This window comes from Amblyraja radiata, chromosome 19, assembly GCF_010909765.2.
Source record: "Amblyraja radiata isolate CabotCenter1 chromosome 19, sAmbRad1.1.pri, whole genome shotgun sequence".
Lineage (NCBI taxonomy): Eukaryota > Metazoa > Chordata > Chondrichthyes > Rajiformes > Rajidae > Amblyraja > Amblyraja radiata.
Window position 1 is genome coordinate 30,428,639 of NC_045974.1, and position 23,814 is coordinate 30,452,452.

Below are 23,814 nucleotides of genomic sequence, written 5' to 3' on the forward strand. Positions count from 1 at the left end.
CCATATCTCTGGCAAGGTGAGGCAGCAGCTTGACCAGCTGCGCTACTGTGACACCCTCACTCTATCAACTATCACTGCACAACTGGAGTGTCTAGAGTACGTGGACAAGATGCGAGTGCTTCCAGCAAGCAGACATGTGGCTGGAAGACCACTGATAGAGGCTCTGTGATCTGCTTGGAACCTGCTGGACTTCTGGTAAAATGGAACGTTCACAATCAAGTGTCGCTGATCAGAACCAGGGATATGTTATGGGACGTACTCAAACAAGGTCCTACCTATTTAGAGGAAATATGGAAAAAGATACAGTGTAACTGATAGAAGTGTAACATTTATGAGAGGCATTGATAGGGTAGACAGTCAGAACCTTTTTCCCAGGGTGGAAATGTAAAAGACTGGGATGTTGGTCAGAGGGGTGAAGTTTCAACGGTATAGTGTGGAGCAAGACTTTTTACACAGAGAGTGTAGCTGCCTGGAGTGTGCTGCCAGGGGTGGTGGTGGAAGCAGATATGATGGTGTCTTTTAAGAGGCTTTTAGACACATGAATGCAGGGAATGGAGGGAAATGGATCACATGCAGGCAGATTAGTTTAATTTGCCATCAGGTTCGGCCCAGTCATCATGGGCCAATGGGCCTGATCCTGAGTTCTTCCTTTCTACGTTCCATGTACAATTCTCCACCAAATATCTTGTGCACACAGTGTGAGATAGCACTACATCATTGTCATTATAAAAGTGAGATTGCTCAATGGAGGGTGCAACACAGAAATATCTTGACACTTAATATGTGAAATGTTCCTATATTGTATATGAACTGTGCATTTTATATATTTTTCTTTGAAAATATTTTCCATGAAGTAAAAAACATTTGTAAAAAACATTTGAACTTCCAATCTTCTGACTCAACAATGAATGTACAACTAACAAGCATCACCAAATAAAAACTAAGCCTCGAAATTGTATCTTTTAAAGCGTAAATGAGATTTTGCTCAGATCGAGACCATTGGGGAACTGACCCCAGCACTTTGATACCATTCACCTTAGTTCACATGGCATTTCCATGGCTTTAGTCACACAACAAATACCATCACATGCTGCACATATCCATATCCATCTGTACTGACATATGTTGGAGGTTTTGTGGGTGATCTATGCCTCTTCACAAATCATTCTGACAACATAGCGACATGTTGTCCAGGGGTCATGACTGAAATGCCATCAATAGGGTCAACACTGTGATGATGCCTCATACATTGCACCTGGGTTCGAGCTGATTTTATGGTCACGTGTAGCGAGGTACAGTGAAAAGATTTTATAGCGTGCGAACCAGTCAGCGCAAAGACAAAGCATGATTACAATCAAACCATCCACAGTGTACGGATACATGATAAAGAGAATAATGTGAATAACGTTTAGTGCAAGATAAAGTCCAGTAAAGTCCAATCAAAGATAGTCCGATGGACTACAATGAGGTAGATAGTAGCTCAGGACCACTCTCTAGTGGGATGGTTCCTGCCTACATCAGTTATCAATGTCCAGGATCATGGAAACTGCAGCAGCTGTTCACTCTTCACTGGGTCATTGATCTGCCCAGTGTTCACAGTGGTGAGAAGCCACTCATGACATTGGACTTAATCAATAGACACCGCTGTTTACACAGGCAACAGCACATCGCCAAGTCCCCTTTCCCCCTGTGTTTCTCCTTGGCCCCATGCCTGCCTTTGGAAGAGCAATGTTAGGTCTAATGCACTTTCCAGCAGTCAGCGAATAAAAATGAAAAAAAAATGTAGATACTGGAAATCTGAAATTAAAACTTGCTGAAAATTGCTGGAGACTGACAATAGACAATAGACAATAGGTGCAGGAGTAGGCCATTCGGCCCTTCGAGCCAGCACCGCCATTCAATGTGATCATGGCTGATCATCTACAATCAGTACCCCGTGCCTGCCTTCTCCCCATATCACCTGACTCCGCTATCTTTAAGAGTCCTATCAAGCTCTCTCTTGAAAGTATCCAGAGAACTGGCCTTCTCCGCCCTCTGAGGCAGAAAATGACGAGTGGTTGCGGTTCTGGATTATTAACTGTTTACTTCTCCGCAGATGCTGCCTGACGCTGAATGTTTCTAGCATTTCCTGTTTCATCACGCTTTTCATGCATCTTCATCAGGAACCACACAGGTCACTTCAGTGCATCATTCCATATGTGAAATGCAACACTGGAGGCCAATTTCACAGGCTTTATGTGAGAACAGCAACTCAGGTTGGCCACATCAAGGGAGCATGGAATCTGGTTTAGAAACACTTCAGAGCAGCCTGTAGGGTCAGCAAATCAAAAGAGAAAACATTGGCAGCACTCAGAAAGTCAAGCAGCATCTGCGGAAGGAGAAACAAAATTAATGCTGCAAGCTGAATGAAGACTTGCTGTGTGTTATCAATATTTTCTGTTTTTATTTCTGATTTCTGATTTCTGAATGGACATTATTTTTAATTTTCATTTACGATCAAATGAAAAATGAATCCTAAAGGGGAGGTGAGGTAATCATTTGAAGCAGGCATAATAGGAACTGTCGGATGTGGAAGGAAGCACAAGTACTCCATGAATGCACGGACTTGTTGCTGCTTCTTTGATGCATGGTCGATGCAGCTCTATGCCATTGGAATCAACTACGGTACATTAAAAAAAGTAACAGACGTTGGAATAAATCAGCTATTTAGCAGCAAACAGCGCTGAAGGCCACTCTTACATTGATTCAGTCACCCACTCCTCATAACTCCTGATGATAACCAGTCTTGGTTCCTCCATCATTCACTCAAACTCATAGTCTATCCGGCACTAAAGAAGCTTCAGTCAGCGAGAGGTTAATCAAATCTATCAGAGTATGTCAGACAACAGCATCAGCAATCTAGTGGGGAAATTATAAACCATTTCTCCGCTGGTTAGCACTAAATTCCAGCCCAAGACACTAATAACACATGATATGTTACACTTACAAGGCAGAATATTGTTGTATCGATTTTTCCCTCTATTCTCGGGTAAAAGTGCTGTTTCAAAACACTGGTTTCTTCCAATGTCTTTTAAATCCTTTCAAAGAAAAGACAGCAACTCAGTATAACAAGGTAAGGGAATTTTTATGTATACTGTATATGCTGATGTACCCTCTCATCACACAAAGCCAACGGAATGTATTAAGTATAATTCATAAATAAATTTAAGCTAGACTCCTACCTCATATTCCTCAGACAGGAGATAACTGGAATCTGCTTGTAGTTTGGTGAACTGAATTTCAAACTGGTTGGTCATAATTTCTCTGGAATGAATTTGACAGAGTTGATTTGTGAGATACAACATTAATCACACTTGCATTAAATGTGTAATGATCCAGTTGTCACCGATAAGAGGCCATGAAACAAACCTTGTGATTGGCGGCTTCCTGTAAAGGACAAGAGGAAAAAACGGAGCTCAGGTGAGTGGTTTTCATTTCAAATGTTCTTTGCTAAGCAGCCGGAAAGCTCACATTGCAGAAAGAGATGAGGAGGAGGAGAGAGCTTACCTTCCCTGTACCAGAGGCACGCTTACAGACGATGGCCTGTCTTTCGCCTTTGATGAGGCTCCAGTCTCCTTATTGCTGCAAATGCAAAGAGGTTGCAGAAGAACGTGAATGACCATTGCCCAACAAGCATGAACTGCATCGATAGATTAAATCCAGCTTTGTACAAGATTCTACCAAAAGTCACAGTTATAGAGTTCTAAGGTATAGAAACAGGCCCTTCGACCCACAGCGTCTATGCCAACCATTATGCCTATCTATACTAACCCACTTGCCTGCATTAATACCATATCCCTCTAGGCCCTGCATATTTAGATACCTGTCCAGATGACTCTTGTCCTTCACTCTAACAGGAACATGTTTGCCCCAAACTCTTCCTATCTCACTTGCTATGGTCACTGGTCCCCAAGTGCTCTCCTACTAATATAGGGTGGCACAGTGGTGCAGCAGTAGAACTGCTGTCTCACAGCACCAAGACCTCGGTTTGATCCTGACTACGGGAGCTGGCTGTGTGGTGTTTGTACTTTCGCAATGTGACCACAAGGGATTCCTCCGGGTGCTCTGATTTCCTCCCACACTCCAAAGACATTCAAGTTTGTAGGTTAATTAACTCCTAGTGTGTAGGACATAAAACTAATGCACGGGAGATCACTGGTCAGCGTGGAGTCGGTGGGCCGAAGGGCCTCTTTCCATGCTATATCTCTAAACTAAACTGATATGTCAACCACTAGCCCAGCCTCTTTTACTAAAAGGCGGTCGAGTGTAGCCGCTTCTCTGTCCAGTGATCTACATACTGCTTCAGAAAACTGTCCTGGACACACTCATCAAATTATACCCCATCTAATCTCTTAGCACTAACCTAAGAAAGCTCCAGTCAATATCAAGGAAGTTAAAGTCACCTACTATTAAAAAGTCACTATTCCGACACCTATTTGTGATTTCCCTACATCTTTGCTCAGCAGTAGGTTATTTGATTATAGGTTGGTTGAGTGGGTATAAGGAGTATAATGGGGAATGTGTGAAGTTATGCACTTCAGTGAGAGGAATCTAAAGGCAGACTAGTTTCTAAATGGAGAGAGATTGCAGATGATTAGAGATCTGGGTGTTCTTGAGCATGAAGCACAAAAGTTTGGAAGGCAGATGCAGTAACTGATTAGGAAGGCAAGTTAGACTTAATTTCAAGAGGACTGGAATTTAGTTTTAGACTTTAGTGATACAGCATGGAAACAGGCCCTTTGGCCTTTAGAGTCCGCACCGCCCAGTGATCAAGTGATCACCCCGTACACTAACACTATCCTAACACTTGGGCCAATTTATAATTTTACCGTAGCCAATTAACCTACATACCTGCACAAAGAGGAAAGAAGGTGTAAGTTATTTGCCTTCCAACACAGTGGGAAACTGAGGTCGCCGAAAACAAGATGGACGTGCTGCCGGCCTCGGAGGGAGTGCCGTGAGTGCAGTGATCTCAGTGTTCATGGGGACATCACTCCATGAGAACATCCCGGAGTGTAGTGCGAGTGTGGACGGCTTTCCGACTGTTCGGGTGGACGGGGACTGCAGAGAGAGTGACAGCGCTCGGTACAACGCTGGTTGCATCACGTTGAAGGAGCGTGTGTGTGGCCCAGACATTGAACTGATGGCTGTGAATCTCTGCTTATGCTGTGTGCCCTGGGGATTGGCACATGCCGCTGTGGTGGCTGTTTACGTCTATGTATAAACTTTATGTAGTTACGTATCTTGTTGCTTTTTATTGTATGACTGTATGGCAAATCAAATTTCACTGTACCTCGGTACACGTTACAATAAAGAACTATTGAACTTGAATCTTTGGAGTGTGTAAAGAAAACAGAGTACACTGAGAAAACACACGTGGTCACAGGAAGAACATACAAACTTAGTTTAGTGAAACAGCACGGGTCCACCGAATCCACACAGAGCATTGATCAGCCATTCACAGTTGTTCTAATTATCCTAGAGGCCAATCAACCTACAGACATGCACGCCATTGGGATGTGGAAGGAAGCAGGAGGACCAGGTGGGAACCCATGCTGTCACAGGGAGAATGTGCAAACTCCACACAGACAGCATCCAAAATCAGGATCGAACCCGGGTCTTTGGCAGTGGCTCTACCAACTGCACCACTGAAACAGGGAAGCATTGTAACAATTGTTGGTGAGGCTACAGCTGGAGTATTGCGCACAGATTTAGTCCCCTTCCAAAATAAAACAATTATAGTGAATAACAATCTTGAAAACTTTATGTTGGATGTGATGTCACTCAATGGCTGGGAATTTCCCCAAAGCCTCTTCCACTACTCTCCCAGAAGTCAAAGTCACCTGTGTGAGCAAGCTTTCTAGTGCACTTCCAGAAATCAGGCTATTAAAATACAATGTGCACAATTAACCCAGTTATTTATTAATCGAAAATTTGTCATACAATATACTGTAACCTCAAAGCAGGAGTGCTTTGTCGCTTGTTCCCCATGCTTTGTTGTGAGAGTGGTTAATAATAATAATAATGGATGGGATTTATATAGCGCCTTTCTAATACTCAAGGCGCTTTACATCGCATTATTAATTCACTCCTCAGTCACACTCGGTGGTGGTAAGCTACTTCTGTAGCCACAGCTGCCCTGGGGCAGACTGACGGAAGCGTGGCTGCCAATCTGCGCCTACGGCCCCTCCGACCACCACCAATCACTCACACACATTCACACACATTCACACACAGGCAAAGGTGGGTGAAGTGTCTTGCCCAAGGACACAACGACAGTATGCACTCCAAGCGGGATTCGAACCGGCTACCTTCCGGTTGCCAGCCGAACACTTAGCCCACTTAGCCCATTGTGCTATCTGTCGTCCCATTAAATGGTTAAATGGTCATTTACATCACTGACCCCTGCCGTGATTCCATAGTCTATGTCCGACAGATTCCTCAACGTTAAGTTACTTTGTCATCAATGTGGTGGGTTTTCTGATCTTTGGAAAGATCTCGCAAAGGAATGCCATCAAAACCATCATAGTTTTTTGATTGTTGAAAGATCGAAAGATAATAGGTAATAGGCCGTTCAGCCCATCGATCACCCTCTCACACTAGTTCTATATTATCCCACTTTCACATCCACTCCCGACACATTAGGGCAATTTATAGAAGCTAATTTACCTACAAACCTGCATTTCTTTTGGATTGTGGGAGGGAAACGGAGAACCCGGGAGGACATGCAAACTCCACATAGACCTGAGGTGAGGGACAAACCCGGGTCTCAGACGCTGCAAGGCAGCAGCTCTTCCAGCTGCGACTCCTTAGTTCCAAGGATTTTCATGGCATTTAGATGGTAAAAGAGGGTGCGGGGTCTCAAATGGTTCAACCTGGAAGAACAAGTTTACTGCAGACATGCCAAAATACTCACAGTGGTTTCCCTTTTCGTCTGCAAAGTATTATAGCCATGACTGAAATGAGGACAACAATCAGAATCGCACCAGCGCTGGCTCCTTCCACAACACCAACGAGTGGCTCTACAAATATTACAGAAAATGGAGTCACTGTGCTGAAACATTCAGATTAAAATCCATTTTATATGTGTGCAACATGTGCCGAGGATTCGATGAGTTAATGCAAGGAATATTAATGATTTCCTCTGGGTGATATTCAACTTGGTTTGTGCAAGCAAGCTCTTACCTGATTCGGTGGTTATGGGTAAAGAGAAATAGGTGTCTGAAAATAAAGGATTGCTCATATCTTCATCAAATAGCTGAGTGAAGGCACGGACACTGATTCTAAAAGAATAATCAACATGTTAGTTTTGCATGGGTGTAAAATTCTAAAGAATTTAACTATTTGAGACCATGTCCTTCTTCTAAGACACCTGACCTGTATGATGTTCTGGAGTTTAAAGGCCCATCGCAGAACGGCTTCTGATCCTGCTCACATTTCCCTCCCAGACTGTCCATCTCATCTCCAACATTTATTTCAAAGTTTTGGACTGTGCCATCAGGATTTTCTGCACATTTGCTGGGAAAATAATTTGTCTGATAGTTTCTGACCGAATTGTTCTGCTTGTAGTCCAGATACGAGGGCAGGGGGTGCTGCTTTTCTGGCTTGGAATTTTCAGTTGCTGAAAAGAGAAATATTGAAAAAAGATATATCGCATCAGTTTTGTTCAAAACCATGAAAAGCACAGTGTCAATGTCTTTTGTGGATCCAAGAGTGGCCTGTGTGTGTGACCACATTTACAGTTTTATTTGCAGATTTGAATACAGATGCTTCTTACTTACACTTACCTTTGTGTAAGTCGGATGTTACATTAATCAGAAATGGAAGTGCAACTGTGCACTTACATGTAAATGTATTATTCAATGTGGAGACCACATGGGAGACCAATGTGAAGACCACGGGGGAGCTCCGATGAGGAGACACACGGGGGAGCTCCAATGTGAAGACCACGGGGGAGCTCCGACGAGGAGACACACGGGGGAGCTCCAATGCGGAGACACACGGGGGAGCTCCAACGCAGAGACACACTGGGGAGCTCCAATGGGGAGACCACGGAGGAGCACTGATGCAGAGCCCATGTGAGCATCAGTGAGCTCAAAAAATTGTTTGTGTAAGTCTGAGTTTACATACGTTGCCAATGAGGTAAGTCAGGGAGTGCCTGTGTTGGCAAAAAAAACGTGTAGAATAACAACTTAAATACTGATCTATAGAGGGAAGGAAAAATATATTATGAAGGAAAAAATAAGAACAAATTAGACAGTCAGTACAATCATGGAAATATAATGACAGAAAGAGAAAATTGAAAGTTAGGAAAAGTTACATTATGGAATATCAAAAGAGAGAATGCAAAGAGATTAGATACCTTTTTAAAAAACAATTAGGAGTGAAAAGAGGAATTATGAAATTAAGTTATCAAAAAACATACAAACATAGCAAAATATTTTACAGGCACATGAATGAAAATAGATGACCAGAATGTGTTTAAAGCCATGAAAGGTGAGAATTAACAATACCACACATAGTGACAGGGAAAATCCATGCAGCATTGCTGTAGTGAACATTAAAGGGCCTGTCCCACTTGGGCGACCTAATCCGCGAGTCCAGAAGAGAGTCTTCGACCTTCAAGCTCAAGGGCTCAAGCTGGAAAGCCTTGAGCTGGATCGACCAGCCGCGTTGAAACCGCGAGCTGCATCTACCGACCGCGCGCACACACACACACACGGACACAAACACATCGCGAAGGTGGGGGCCAGGGAAAGCAGAGGAGCGCTGTCTGCGCGATGAAGAGGAAGGTAAACGGCTGCCACAGTGTATGGCAAGGCCTTTAGAGAGCGCCGGGGGTGGGGGGAAAGAAGGGGGGGGAAGAGGGGAGGGGGGGGGAGACACTTTCAAGAAGTATAATAAAGTTAAGCGGGCATTTTACCCACTGGTAGGTATTCCTAAGTCCTGAAACTCCAATGAGCCAATCAATAAAAAAGAACCATGCCGACCAAATATTACTCGTGGAAATATTTTCAATATGCTGAAAGTTTTTCCGCGACCTAGCTGAGGCCGCAAGTATTCAAGAACATCCCTCGAACATGAAGGAGAGTTCCAACGACCTCACAGGACCTCCTAGGACCTCGTGTCGACCATGCTGTGAGTTTGAGTCCAGGGCAAACTCTTGTAAACTCGCAGATTAGGTCGCCCGAGTGGGACAGGCCCTTAAGTACAGTTTGAGATTCTATAGTGTAGGAAGGAACGGCAGATGCTGGTTTAAACCGAAGATAGACACAAAAAGCTGGAGTAACTCAGCGGGACAGACAGAATCCCTGGAGAGAAAGAATGGGTGACGTTTCGGGTGGGGTCGGGTCACCCATTCCTTCTCTCCAGAGATGCTGCCTGTCCTGCTGAGTTACTCCAGCATTTTGTGTCTATCGTGAGGTTCTATAGATTTGTTTGCTTTGCCCTTCCATCCCAAGGTTAATTTATGTAATCTAAGAAGTTTTATCTATGTAATGTAAAAAGTAAACCTTTGCTTTCCAATCAGCACCTATGGACAGACATGCAGGTATAATAGGTGAATGGACCTGAAACGATGTGCTGCTCCACCTTGCCAGCCACACAACACAAACACTTTTCTATTGATCCTGGATCGTAAGACATGAAGCGTCGGTTTGCGATTTATTTTCGGCTCATGTATTGGTGGATCAACGTGTCCAACTAGACACATATCTCCCTTTGAATTGAGGACCAGAAGACATACTATAGGTTCAAAGTGAAGGGGAAAAAATGTAATAGGAATCTGAGGGGTAACTTTTTCACGTAAAGGGTGGTGGGTGTATGGAACAAGCTGCCAGATGATTTAGTTGAGGCTGGGACTATCACAACATTTAAGAAACAGTTAGACAGGTACATGGATAGGACAAGTTTGGAGGGATATGGACCAAGCGCAGGCAGGTGGGACTAGTGTAGCTGGGACTTGTTGGTCGGTGTGGACAAGTTGGGCCGAAGGGCCTGTTTCCACACTTATGACTCCATGACTAATTATGTTCAACGGTGTTAGTTATCTTTGTAAGTCAACAAATAATACTTACTTTCTGATTGATACACAATCACAGTGAAGTATTTGATGGCTCCATTCACATCGCTGAACCAACTGCAATTGAAGTTGAAGTGTATGGTGGATTTGGTAATGTTGACAGCTTTATTATCAACTCGGATATGTGAGGGCGGAGGAGGTGGACCTAAGAGAAAAATATGTATAAATATATAGTTAAGGTTTTTGTTGTTAGCTTCATGCACACACTACATGTTAAATTTACAATCAATGATACCAAGATAATTTGTCATGATTTTCTGAAGGCATTATTCCAAGGTTAAGTACTTCCGAGTTTCAATTTCAAAAGCTTCAATGTTTAACTTCCCACAAAAAATAGTGACTACATTGGCATTGCTAGTTTAAATTGAAAGCAATTGAAAAGTGTCCCTGGGGAGGGCATCACATGCATCTGCGACTTATTTGTAACCAAAACTCAATTGCGCTGTTTTTTGGAGGTACCACATCAATGACAATGTATCAGTTCAATTTTGACTTATTCTGTATGAAAATTATTCAAGATTAACGGGATTGGTTTAATAAATGTAGAGCCAAAACCAGTACTGATCAAAGCAAAGTAGCAAAGTGTCTGGAGAAGGCAAATTAATTTTCGGGTTGCAATTATCTTGTTGTAGAAAATGAAGAATAAAATGAATCATCGGACCCTGGAACACGTATCAAGCCGATGATGAAAGGAGACAAAAGGATCTACAGGTGCTGTAATCTTGACTGCTGGAGGAACCGAGCAGAGATGGCGGCATCTGTTGAGGGAATGAGCAAACTATGTGCTGCCTGTACGGATTTGTACGTTCACCCCGTGATGGCGTGGATTTTCTCCAGGTGTTCTGGTTTCCTTCGACACTCCAAAGACACAAGTTAATTTGTAGGTTAATTGGTTTTGGTATAAATTGTAAATTGTTCCTAGAGTGTAGGACAGTGCTAGTACAATGGGGATCGCTGGTCGGAGTGGACTCAGTGGGCCAAAGGGCCTGTTTCTGCGCTGTATCTCTAAACTAGACTAAACTAAGCTAAACTGATGAAAGATTAGGGAGCCAAAGGAACCTATATTTGGGACAGGTTTCTCAAAGTTCTCTGAAGCATTCTCCTCCTAAGGATTTCTAAGGATCAAGATTAGATCATGAAAATTGCCGCATTTCAACTATCGTGCTGTCACATGTGGACTCCATAAAGGATAAAATGAATGGTCATAAAAAAGAAAGGCGTGCTTGAAAAGGTGAAATTCTGTTCTGTTGCTACAAAATTAAATTAACTCCATATGTACAGGTACTTGTTTCAAAGGAAGAAACACAAACATGAATAATCAAAGATCGTATTTCAAAATATTGTCCAACTAACAGACTTCACAGCGAGAATGCATTTGTCTCTGGTGGGGTGGGTGATATGCAATCATCTCCATTGGTCTTGAGAAGATTAGACTCTAGACGTTAGACAAACAGCGTGGAAACAAGACCTTCGGATCACCGAGCCCGCGCCGACCAGTGATCACCAGTGCCGTACACTAGCACTATCCTACACACCAGGGACAATTTACAATTAACAAAGCCAATTAACCTACAAACCTGCACGTCTTTGGAATGTGGGTGGAAACCGGAGCACCCGGAGAAAACATGTGTGGTCATGGGGAGAATGTACAAACTTCATACAGACAGCACCCGCAGTCAGGATCGAACCCAGGTCTCTGGCGCTGTAAGGCAACAACTGTACCACTGCGCCAGAGATCTTATATTCATAACATTTATCAAGCACAAAATCGACAAGAGATAGTACAGTTTACAAAATCAAAAAAATAGTTATTACATTATTTTAAAATCAGCCTTTTACATTGGTCATTGAAGGCTCGTTTTACTATTAATGGTTCCCAATGATTCCGCTTATCATTCTTTAGCAAGGGAAAGTTAATTCACGGTGGTGAAATGACTTTCTTCATCTGCCCACAGGGCTGATCTGTCCTATCTTTGATCGGAATTTACTAGCTTTATCTTGCACCAAGCGTTATTCACATTATTCCCTTATCATGTATCTGTACATTGTGAATGGCTCAATTGTAATCATGTATTGTCTTTCCATTGTCCGGTTAGCATGAAACAAAAGCTTTTCACTGTACCTTGGTGCGTGACAATGAACTAAACTCAAACTCAAACTCTTTTCTTTGCATATAGTGCTCTGATTTTATTAAAATGCTTTAATTGATCTTCTTGGTGATGCTTTTTTGAGGAATGGATTGGAGGACAACCCCTTATGGAGATTCTGGGCCACTGCAAATTTCACCCAAAATGGTAGTTTCTCCAGGAATTTGTCCATTGTTGTCAATAATGCAGTGTAAAGTTATGACCAATATGTTGCTCAGGTGTGAGTTCTAGAACTTTGACCTTTGAAGGAATAGTGATGTATTTCCAGATCACAATGACATGTATCTTGAAGGGAAGCGTGCAAGTGGTGTTTCAATGCACCTTTTACCTTGGCATTCCGGATGTTAGAGGCGGTAGATTTGGGAAATGTTATCGAAGGATATACTCAGTTCTGGACTAAATGTAAGACAGTGGTGTATTCATTAAAGAACAAAACAGAGTTCTGACCCAAAACGTCACCTATTCCTTTCCTCCAACGATACCGCCTGTCACGCTGAGTTACTCCAGCATTTTGTGTCTATCTTCAGTATAAACCAGCATCTGAAGTTCCTTCGTAAATATGTTTATAGGTCGTCTAGAGTTTCCAGATTTATACTAAAATTAGAAACCCGATCCCAAATGAAAATCAACAAATTGGAGATCTTTAAAAAAAAAACAGAAAATGCTCGAAACACTCAGCAGGCCAGGCAGCATGTGTGGAAAGAGAAACAGAGTTAACAAATTATCAATACAGTCCCACCACCGATTTTCTGGCAACTGGTGGTCTGGCACCTTCTTTAATCCAGACAAACTTTTAACAGGATGTTCTTAATCTCTGGTAGACACAAAATGCTGGGGTAACTCAACGGGTGAGGCAGCATCTCTGGAGAAAAGGAAGGGGCGACGTTTCGGGTCGAGACCCTTATTCAGACTGATGTCAGGGGAGGGGGCGGGATAAAGATAGAATGTAGGCGGAGACAGTAAGACTAGTGGGAGAACTGGGAAGGGGAAGGGGATGGAGAGAGAAAGCAAGGACTATCTGAAGTTAGAGAAGTCAATGTTCATACTGCTGGGGTGTAAACTACCCAAGCCAAATATGAGGTGCTGTTCCTCCAATTTGCGCTGGGCCTCACTCTGACAATGGAGGCGGCCCAGGCCAGAAAGGTCAGATTGGGAATGGGAGGGGGAGTTGAAGTGCTGAGCCACCGGGAGATCAGGTAGGTTAAGAGGGAATGAGCGGAGGTGTTCAGCGAAACGATCGCCGAGCCTGTTCTTAATCTCCCATGTATTCACTTGTCTTTTAATTTAGAACATTTCAGACAAGCAAATAATTTTTACAGAAGCCTTTATAAATGTGACTATGAATACTTACTATCAATCATGGTGAGAACACTGTCCTCAACAGCATCACTAGTCATTGTATCCGAGATGACCTTTATAGCCACTAAATATTTTTTGTCCGGCTCTAGATCCTTAATGATATGTTGGACTAATCCCTTCTCGATTCGTCGTGAGTATACCAATTCCTTTTTGTCACGGTGGTAACACTCGACATCATAGCCGTTGTAGTCTGAGTCAGGGGGTGTCCAGGAACAGGAGACGGCAGTCGAGCTCTGAGGTCTACATCGAATATGCTGTATTTTGTCAGGCTCTGCAATATTGCACATTGCATTAGAAACATTTGCAACAGTCCGACATCTAAAGAATGCACAGTTTGCATTATTTTTTAAAGCTTAAATACAATTTGCAATAAAACAAAAACTTTACAGTAATCTATTCAGCCTTGTCACTTGAATGTCTCAGGAACATGGGTGTGGCAAGTTGGACAAAAAGGCAGCGGCCCAGACGAAAAAGCAGTGTGATGATGGATGCTGGCGCACATTTGCCTCCGGGCAATAAGTACTTGCACATGTGCCTGTCCAAAGGCAAATTTATGTCCCAAATCATGTCCCTGCCTACTGTACACTTCAGCTCAGCTGTGCACCCACTTGCTTCATATTCAAGGTTTGGGACGTTCCCAAGTCACGTCTGTCTCCTGAGCCATCGTTACCACTCCTCTTCCACCTTCATCTTTAATAATCATATTATACAGGTTGGGCTATCACCCAAAAATTCTTGCCATTTATTCTAGTGTTTATGAAACTCTTTGATAATTTTATCACTTCTGACCCTCCAAGGTGCTGGAAAGCTCACCTGCTTGCCCAGCTGGGAACAGGGCCAGCTCACCTGCTTGCCCAGCTGAGAACAGGGCCAGCTCACCTGCTTGCCCAGCTGGGAACAGGGCCAGCTCACCTGCTTGCCCAGCTGGGAACAGGGCCAACCATCTTGGATGAATATGTCATGGTACAATTATTAATATTATTATTATTATTATTAAACTTTATTTCAGACAAGGTCCAGATAAAAGACGACATTACATAGAATACATTGCATATAAAAACACCATAAAATACATATAAAACTTAGTAAATGACTTATAAGAGCATCATAAATTATATACAAAAACACAATACATGGTTTAAAATCCAGAATAAAAAGAGAGATCGGTGTCCTACAACGAGACAACTATACCAATGTCAGGGTGACTAATCATAAGAGCTGCCAGTTCCTATTTTAAAAGCTATTTGAAAACCCTTTTTTTTGGCAAGTACAAACAAACATACATATTTTGCACTAACTGGAACCAAAAGTTACACCTTAAAAAAAAAAATATTTATTCTATAATACACATTATGTAATAGCTTCTCAATAAAGCATTTTTGCTGGGCCTAGCTAATTATCTCAATAGCCCAAGTGCAATCTTACATAGAGTCATAGAGTCGTACTGCATGGAAACACACCCTTCAGTCCAACTTGTCCACGCTGACCAAGATGCCCCATCTACACTAGTCTCAGATGCCCCCTTTGGCCAATATCCATCTAAAATTTTCCTATCTATGTACCTGCCCAATAAAAAGACTTTGGACAGGTACATGGATGTTGTTATCGTACCTGCCTCAAATACTCCGTCTGGCAGCTCGTTCCATACATCCACCATACTCTCAGTGAAATAATTGTCTCTCAGATTCTTATTAAGTCTTTCCCTTCTTAACTTAAACCTATGTCCCCTGATTCTTAATCCCCTACTCTGGGTAAAAAGTAGAGGAATCAAGAACTATGGTTATTGTAGATTGTATAGGGCTCCTGCATATTATAACGTCAGAAACAAGCTACATGTAAAATATGTCATGTGAATCAATATTTATTTCTTAAAATCTTTCCAATTCAGGTAATCTTCAAGTAAACTTTATTATGGAACAAACTGCCAGAGGAGGTAGTTGAGGCTGGGATTATCCCATCGTTTAAGAAACAGTTAGACAGGTACATGGATAGGTCAGGTTTGGAGGGATATGGACCAAGCGCAGGCAAGTGGGACTGGTGTAGCTGGGACATTGTTGTCGGTGTGGGCTAGTTGGGCCGCAGCGCCTGTTTCCACACTGCAGCACTCTATGACTCTATTAACATAGAAATAAAGAAACATAGAAAATAGGTGCAGGAGTAGACCATTCGGCCCTTCGAGCCGGCACTGCCATTCAATATGATCATGGCTGATCTTCCAAAATCAGTACCCCGTTCCTGCCTCTCCCCATATCCCTTGATTAGAACTATATCTAAATCTCTCTTATTTAAATTTCTAGATTTATTTCAAATTGTTCTGATCCTCTCGGGATTTTAAAAACAATTCCTTAATGCCATAGCCCAGATTTGGCAAGATACTTAAATTTGCAATAAGAAGTTTAACTGACATGTTAATTTAGGCTCAGCCGCCGTGCACTGCAATTGCTTAATCTGCAAAAGCAACGCATAAATTTTTAATCCAGCTTTGAATAATCCTACCAACCTTATTTTTGTGAAGATTTATCTTCAACTCCTTTCAAACAGCAATAATCCAAAAAAGAGATTGACAAAGATTTAAAAAATTCAACAAGTATTAAAACTATAATGCTTGAATTCACACTACTGATCAGAGAGCTGAAACTAAATTGGTTCACACATTGTTGTTGTGAAGGCAGACAGCTATTTAATTATTTGCAGAGTGAAATCATTGCCGTTTACTCCACGGTTATACATCAAATATAATTTGCTGACTTTGTTATAGTGATGTTGTTGAATGTGTTTCCTCCTGCCTTTCTATGGGCACTAGTCGTCTTGCGATAATCACTTTCTCGTGAGTTGTTCAGACTGCAATGGCATTACAGAGAAGACCATCCACAACAGACATCAACCTCCCAGCAAGTGGCAGTCAAGAGTGCAAATCCCAACTGATTACTTTTTCCTTCTTAGTACAGAGGTACTAAGCCTTCTCTGTGAACTGTATTTTAATCATTCTGAGACCAGTCATCGTTGAACCAAGGAAAGACTAAAGTCCATGTTCATAATCTCTAGGAGCATAATTAGGTCATTCGACCCATTAAGTCTACTCTGCCATTCAATCAAGGCTGATCTCTATCTTTCCCACTCAACTCTATTCTCCTGCCTTCACCCCATAACACTTTATACCCATACGAATCATATGGGACATATCTGGTCTATTGAGTGTGGTGATACAACTGGCATCCCTTGACTCCAATGCTGGCATTTATCACAAATGCATCTGTGTTACACATTCTTCTCTGGATTAAGGTAACGCTATAAAGTTTAAAGGATACCAATTTTTGCTCTTAACAGTGAGAGAATGAAATTATTACTTACTTGTTCTTATATGAGCTTGAATGGGTTGACTGAAGGATTTCAGTGACTTTCCACTGACCGTCCGCACTTCAAAGGTATAGTCACGCCCAGGGTGCAGTTTCTGAATCTTCCGCCCTTTGGACTTCCCCGTGGTGTATGGATTAATAACAACAACTTTGTCATCCTTTGGAGTCCACTGCAGCTCAAAGTCATCGTAATCAGTCCATTCAGGAGGACCAAACCATGTTATCACAAGTGAAGTGTTGTTAACGTCAGCGAAGGAGACTGATCCTGGAGGCTCTGGGGCTTTGGGAGAATTAGAGGTTATTAATAAAGATAACTCTAAATAGTATGCTAACTACACTTTTCCTCTGCTTTCAGTGTTCATGGAAGATATTTGTATAAAGAATTCACTTGCATTTTCCACTCTAATGCTTCTTATTGGGATGTATTTTTACGATCAATTCAAGAAAGATTTAGAACAACACTTGGGATTTATACATCACAGCAGAAACTCCAGAGGCCACAGCTTCATAAGCTAAATGCTGGCATGCACAGCACCTCGCACCAATCCTGCCAAGGTTTGTGTGGACTGAATGATATCAAAGATAAACACAAAGTACTGGAGTAACTCTGGAACAACTCTGGAGAAAAAGAATGGATGACGTTTTGGGTTGGGACCTTTCTTCAGACCAGTGATAAGAACATACATCAGTATCGTGAGTGGATTTGAAATATAGGACAGAGAGTGATATATAAAAGGCGGTACTTGTTTGATTTTCCAAAGGACAACTGGCTAATGCTTCCATGCAAGTTGCAAGGATTGAGCAAAGTGAGAGTGAAAAGGTTGTTAAAGAAGCTGCTTGGCTAAGAAAGGAGGAATATGGGTGACAAGGATCAAGGCAACCTGCGGTCACTGGTAGGATGTCAATGAGTTGTTGGATGTCTTCAATGCTGCGTTACAAATGTACACCACCATGTGAGGCTCTGCAACACCAAACCTCGCAGAAATGTCAGCAGCCATATTTGTGAAAGGTTAGTGAAAACCTCAGATGTTTGGGATCATTAACTACTTGTTAACTACCTCAGCTATTTTCCTTGCTTACTGTAGGTCTGTTGGTTTGGTCCTGGATCATTCAACGTCTGATTTGTGTCAATTCACCCAATGATCACTGATGGGTCGATTTTGCAAACTTGGAACGACCCGGTTCAGAACGGTCAGACTTCACACCAGAGTGTTGTCCATTTTGAAAGGATTATCTACAAACTAAAATCCTGGCTCCTATGCATCATGTGCAATGAAGTCACATCACATTGTTGCACTTTCTCTCTCTCTCTCTGGAATTCATTCCAATCATGTCAACTGAATGAACTTCAGAGGCAGAGTACATGGCCTTGATACATTTATATACTGCATTAATGCAATGCTGCCAAGAAGGGCATGAATTTTTAAGTAACGCCATCTAGTCATTGTGACATTCAGTTCCAAGATGATAACTCAGTGTTAGGTCTAGACACTAGGATTTTGGCAGTATACTAGACTGGAAATTAGGCTGTAAAGTTGATCACTAATTAAGTAAACAATGACTGCTATCCAAGAAATACAATATATGAATAGCTAAAGCGTATTATTAAAGTTAATGTGATTTTATAATAATTTTCAATCTTTATTAAGTTCATTTTTGTCTGCACAGAAGCATGTCAAAACTGATCGCTATCAAAAAGGTCGCAAAATTGGTGATTAGTGTACTTCAGAGATGTTTCAAACAGAAGCAAAGGTTTGGTTATGAAAAATAAATCAAATTCCTAGTTTTATTTTAAAAGAGCTCCATTTTACCACCATTCTACCTCAATCATTAAGAACAGTCTAGACCCGTTTTGAATGTCTGTGTTGGGTCAGCAAAAAAATTAAAGTCTTGCTCATTATTTTACTTTCTGAATACAATAGGTTGTTCCCATTTTCCAGACAACTTGCCAATTCTATTATAAATCTGTGGTTGCACAAGTACCTGAGACTGTACATTTGCTTCTTGATTCTTATATTTAATTAAAAAAATAACCATTTCCTTATGAACTTCAAAAATCTTGTTTTTATGTAATGTGTTCCAAATTTGCAGGCGTCCTGGACTGAACTGTTTTCCAGAGATTGAGCTACCAATTCTTAAGTTAAAACAGTGACTGTACCTCAGAGCTACTTCACTGAGATTGCAAAAGGCACTGTAGAAATTCAAGTGCTGCTAAATGACGATGGCGTAACACTTTATAAGGGGAACAGCTGGCCTTGGAGTGGTGGTGTGTAGTAAAGCTTCAATTCAAATCTTAAGCTTCTCCGTTGAGTTTCACTTGATGTCATTTCAATTTAAAAAATTGCTTTGGGAACTGGTGCTGTATCAAAACAAGGATGATTGAACTCAATTCAAATAAAAATATGATGAGAATCCGACCCACTTCCACCCAGTGAACCAAACTGCACGGAATCAGGCCCTTTGGCCCAACTTGTCCATGCCACACGTTGCCTAACTGAGCTAGTCCCACTTGCCAGCATCTGGCCCATATCTATCCAAACCTTTCCTATGCAGGTACCTCTCAAAGTGTCTTTTAAATGGCATTACTGTGCCTGCATTTAACACTTTCTCTGGCAGCTCATTCCATGTACACGCCGCAAAGGACTCCCACCTTCCCGCAGGTGCTTATCCAAAACCTTTCTAATTGCTTGAGCAAAAACTACCTGTAATCTCTTGTGTCTCCCTTTTAACCAATTGATTGACTGCTGCTCCACGAACTTACAGTCAGTGAGTTCTTATCATAATCATTCTTCTGTAAAATATTTATTTCTTCACATTTCCCTACTGTCTATTTTTCTCTTTAAGATACTTGTAAATATGTGTCCTCTGGACTCGGAATCATTTTCTACTGGGAACAACTTTTCTCTAATTCCTGTACAAGATCATGCCAGGTTTCCTATATTTCCACCAAATATGACATGAACTATGGCGACCTTCTTCAGGTAGTTTCCTCAACTTCTCTGTTGCTGAAGTCTGTCTCACTGGAACTCTTCAAGTAAATCTCTTCTGTTCTTTCTCTAGGACCTTCCTCTCCTTTCTCAAATACAGTGACCAAAAGTGGATGGCTTTCCATAACGATTTAGTGAATTTTAGAATTGATCTTACAAATAATTTGTGTCCCCACTTTTCTGACTAAACAACCTCACGTTTAGATTAGTACGTGAAGCATCTAATGGTTATGGATTGTTTTGTGTCAAGTAGAAGAAAAATTAGGCGGAACTTGCCCTACATTTCATGAGCATATTTTTATTTCCCCATCTCCTTCTTTCCTCCACTTTTCTGGGAGTGTTTTTGCTGAGGTTTACTGCTCTGGTACATTTCCTAAGGGGATCCGTAAACTGCAGTTTGTTGGATGCCTAACGGTTCAGTCCACTGTTGGTCTAACTCAATGTCCCCACATCCCACCCCACCAGAAGGTCTTTAAACCCAGGGGAAGAACCAGACAATGGTCTCCTCTCTACACCAACAGGATTAAGATTAAGTATATAGTCATTGTTGCTGCATCAGCATAAAATCTGCTAATTTAAGACAGAACAAGCATTGAACAAGGGTTTGTTTGGGCCGAGGACCCAGGTACATCTGCTCCTCATTACTGTAGGAAACCAGACCACTTTCCAAATGGAGAAGTCTAGGTGAAAGGCCAGTATATTTGGGGCAAGACTTTACAGATTAAGAAGATCAAAAACATATAAAGCATGCGGTGAAGAATGGTTAAAGCAGCAGAGTCTGACTGCTGATAAAGTTATAAGTTTAATCACATGTTATAGACGATGGTGTGGAATGTTCACAAATAGCAAGTGTTTTCACTCCTTTGTTCTGACAAAGCCACCATTAAACAGCCTCACTTTTTTCTAATGGATGTTCAAGGCACTGCGATGTGACTGTAATAAATGCTGCCTCTTAGCACACCATGTCATTGATTCACAATGGAAATATTCAAGCTAAACAAAACTTGTTGTAAGTGAAAAGTGGGTGACATCAAATGGTTGACCTGTTGCCCATTTTCCCATTGGATGCCAACAGATAGTGAACCGCAGACAGAATCTCTGGAGGACATGGATAGGGGATGTTTTGGGACAACCTGAAACATTGCCTATCCATGTCCTCCTGAGATGCCGCCTGACCCATTGAGTTACTCCAGCGCTTTGTGGCTTTTTTTTGTAAACCAACGTCCACAGTTCCTTGTGTCCGGATCATCAACCTCCTTTGGCATCCCTCCATCCCCTTCCTTCATGATGTGCTAAACATTAATCATAGACTATTAACCATGTGAGTTACCATTTATTATGATGAACATTTAAAATTTCTCTCAACATTCAATGTGAAGACATGAATCGGTTCTTACCTGTTCTGCCTTGTGTCCCAGCTCTATTAGTCAACTCTCCGCTCTGTGTTACGATCGCAATGTCATAAATTCTTCCAGGTATCAGGTCCTGAAAATAACATTCCTTCAAGTCTTTCTTGCCAAGCTTATTGTTCTGCAATGTACCATTTGGATTATAAAGTGCTATGTTGTAGGAATCAAACTCTCCCATAGCTTGGGTCCATGCGAACTGCAGTGTGTCAGTAAGGTTAATGTTCATCCAGCGCAGATGGGTAACCTGAGCTGGAACTAATGACATTAGGTTTGGGTGATTTAATAAGTCAGAAGATTAAAAAAACATCTGTTTGATCACATATCTGAACATCAGCCTTGACATGGAAGCTGTACATGCAACACTGCAGCAGATACCAAGCTGAGCGTCTCAGCAAACTCTGGGCGAAGTTACAGTAAACAGTTGATTTGTTGAACAGTTGAGTGTGTGTGTGGAACGAGCTCACGGAGAAGGTAGTTGAGGCAGGTACTATAACAATAGGCGAAGTTTAGAGGGATGTGGACCAAACGCAGGCAGGTGTGACTAATGTGGATGGGACATGTTGGCCGGTGTGGGCAAGTTGGGCTGAAGGGTCAATGTTTATGTTGCATTATTGTCAAAACATTGTCCAGCTGATCCTTGGATAGAAGATGTTCTGAGTTCCATTTCTACCACAATTGTAAATGCATTCACATAAAGGAAATCTTCTCCTCTGCATAAGTGAAGAGGGCAATTATCAGAACGAAAAGGAATGCTAAGCCTTTTGTCTGATGATTTCAGCTGCAATGTTGTGGATATTGTGTGAAGAAAGAGTTAGTCTTGTTATATATATTTTCTTTTAAATTAAAAAAATTTTTTTTTTATTAGAAGTACAGTAAATTACAATAATACACATCAGATATATCTTATTACATTTGTTGTACCACTTCGTTTTTCGAGCTTTAAAAAAGATAGAAATAAAAGAAGTAAGGAAAGTAAGCAAGAATCGTGAAGGTGCAGGAAAGTGTTGGGAAAAGAAAGCCCCTTAGGGAAGAAGTTAGAGAAGGAAGTAAAGAAAGGAAATAAGACCCTAGAAAGAAAAGAAAAAAAAGGAAAAACAATCGCTCTATTGTAACACAAAACTCGCAAAAAAGGATATACCAACCGTGTTTTAATTTTTTTTTAATTTTATACCCCCCGTAGTCTTGTTATATTACGTAGAGTTAAAACATCCACTCATCGTAGCCAAATGGACAATATCTGAAAGGAGATACCTAAAGGTGGCACAATGGCGCAGCGGTAGAGTTGCTGCTTTACAGCGCCAGAGACACGGGTTCGATCCTGACTGTGAGTACTGTCTGTATGGAGTTTGTACGTTCTCCCTGTGACCACATGGATTTTCTCCGGGTGCTCCGGTTTCATCCCACACTCCAAAGACGTGCAGGTTTGTAGGTTAATTGGCTTCTATAAATCGGCACTAGTGCCTATAATAGTGTTAGTGTATGGGGTGATTGCTGGTCAGTGCAGTCTTGGTGGACCAAAGGGCCCGTTTCCACACTGTATCTCTAAAGTCTAAAGTCTAGAGATAAAATTATAACCTGCAAAGTACTCACACCATCGATAAAGAATATTTATACTGGAGTATGTCGCAGTGTAGGAGGTAAAGAAATATTGATAAAATGCAATGAAACATTTCTGTTTGAAATGAGCTGGAAGGGGTAAATAATGTCTCGTTGATCAAGACGCTTTACCTGTCCGTCCAAAGAGAGAAGATTCATTTGTCAAGCCCCCACTGTGACTGACTATCACAAGCTTGTATACTTTGCCTGGCGTCAGGTTCTGGAAGGAACATTCTTCCAGGCTCTGGATGCCAGATTTCCGATCGTGCAGCGTTTTGTCCGAATTGTAGAGGAATATCTCGTAAGAGTCACATTCCCCTTCTGCTTTGGTCCAGCGGAATGATAGGCTCTCGGTGGTTCTCCTGTGCAATGCCAGATGGGTGACTGCAGCTGGAACTGACCAGGGAAAGCAGAATACAGGGTAGGTATCAGCACAAGCTCATGATAACATCTCTAGATAAGACCACTTGCTGTATGATAGCATTGTGACAATGCAAAGACTATATTGTCTCTTGAGATAGAAATAATCCATTGCCTATTGTCTATGCTATCTCACAGAGCAGTCACATTCCCCTACATATTTCACAATAACCGATTCCTATTGGTAGAGTTGCTGTCTCACAGCGCCAGACTTCTGACACCTGTTCGAAGCAATGGCCAAGAAAGTACATCAACACCTCTACTTCCTTAGAAGGCTTAGGAAGTTTGGGATGCCTCCAACCACGCTCACCAACTTCTATAGATGTGCTGCAGAAAGCATTTTATCAGGATGCACCACAGCATGGTTTGGGAACAGCTCCATCCAAGACCACAAGACCTCAAAACTGTGGACGCAGACTA

At 41.8% G+C, this 23,814-nt stretch overlaps 1 protein-coding gene across 3 annotated transcripts in view; it reads right to left on the reverse strand.

The window, feature by feature from the left end:
* Positions 1 to 23,814, reverse strand: part of ptprb (protein tyrosine phosphatase receptor type B) — an 88,374-nt gene that overhangs the window by 13,974 nt on the left and 50,586 nt on the right. For all 3 annotated transcript variants that reach the window (XM_033038168.1, XM_033038169.1, XM_033038170.1), the window contains 12 exons: positions 23,107 to 23,370; positions 21,367 to 21,633; positions 16,978 to 17,262; positions 13,619 to 13,897; positions 10,116 to 10,265; positions 7,417 to 7,660; positions 7,225 to 7,322; positions 6,956 to 7,061; positions 3,547 to 3,621; positions 3,409 to 3,426; positions 3,222 to 3,303; positions 2,987 to 3,077 (listed from right to left, as the gene is read on the reverse strand). In XM_033038168.1, coding sequence (XP_032894059.1) covers positions 2,987 to 3,077; positions 3,222 to 3,303; positions 3,409 to 3,426; positions 3,547 to 3,621; positions 6,956 to 7,061; positions 7,225 to 7,322; positions 7,417 to 7,660; positions 10,116 to 10,265; positions 13,619 to 13,897; positions 16,978 to 17,262; positions 21,367 to 21,633; positions 23,107 to 23,370 — 1,959 coding nt within the window. The remainder of the gene's footprint in view (positions 1 to 2,986; positions 3,078 to 3,221; positions 3,304 to 3,408; positions 3,427 to 3,546; positions 3,622 to 6,955; positions 7,062 to 7,224; positions 7,323 to 7,416; positions 7,661 to 10,115; positions 10,266 to 13,618; positions 13,898 to 16,977; positions 17,263 to 21,366; positions 21,634 to 23,106; positions 23,371 to 23,814) is intronic.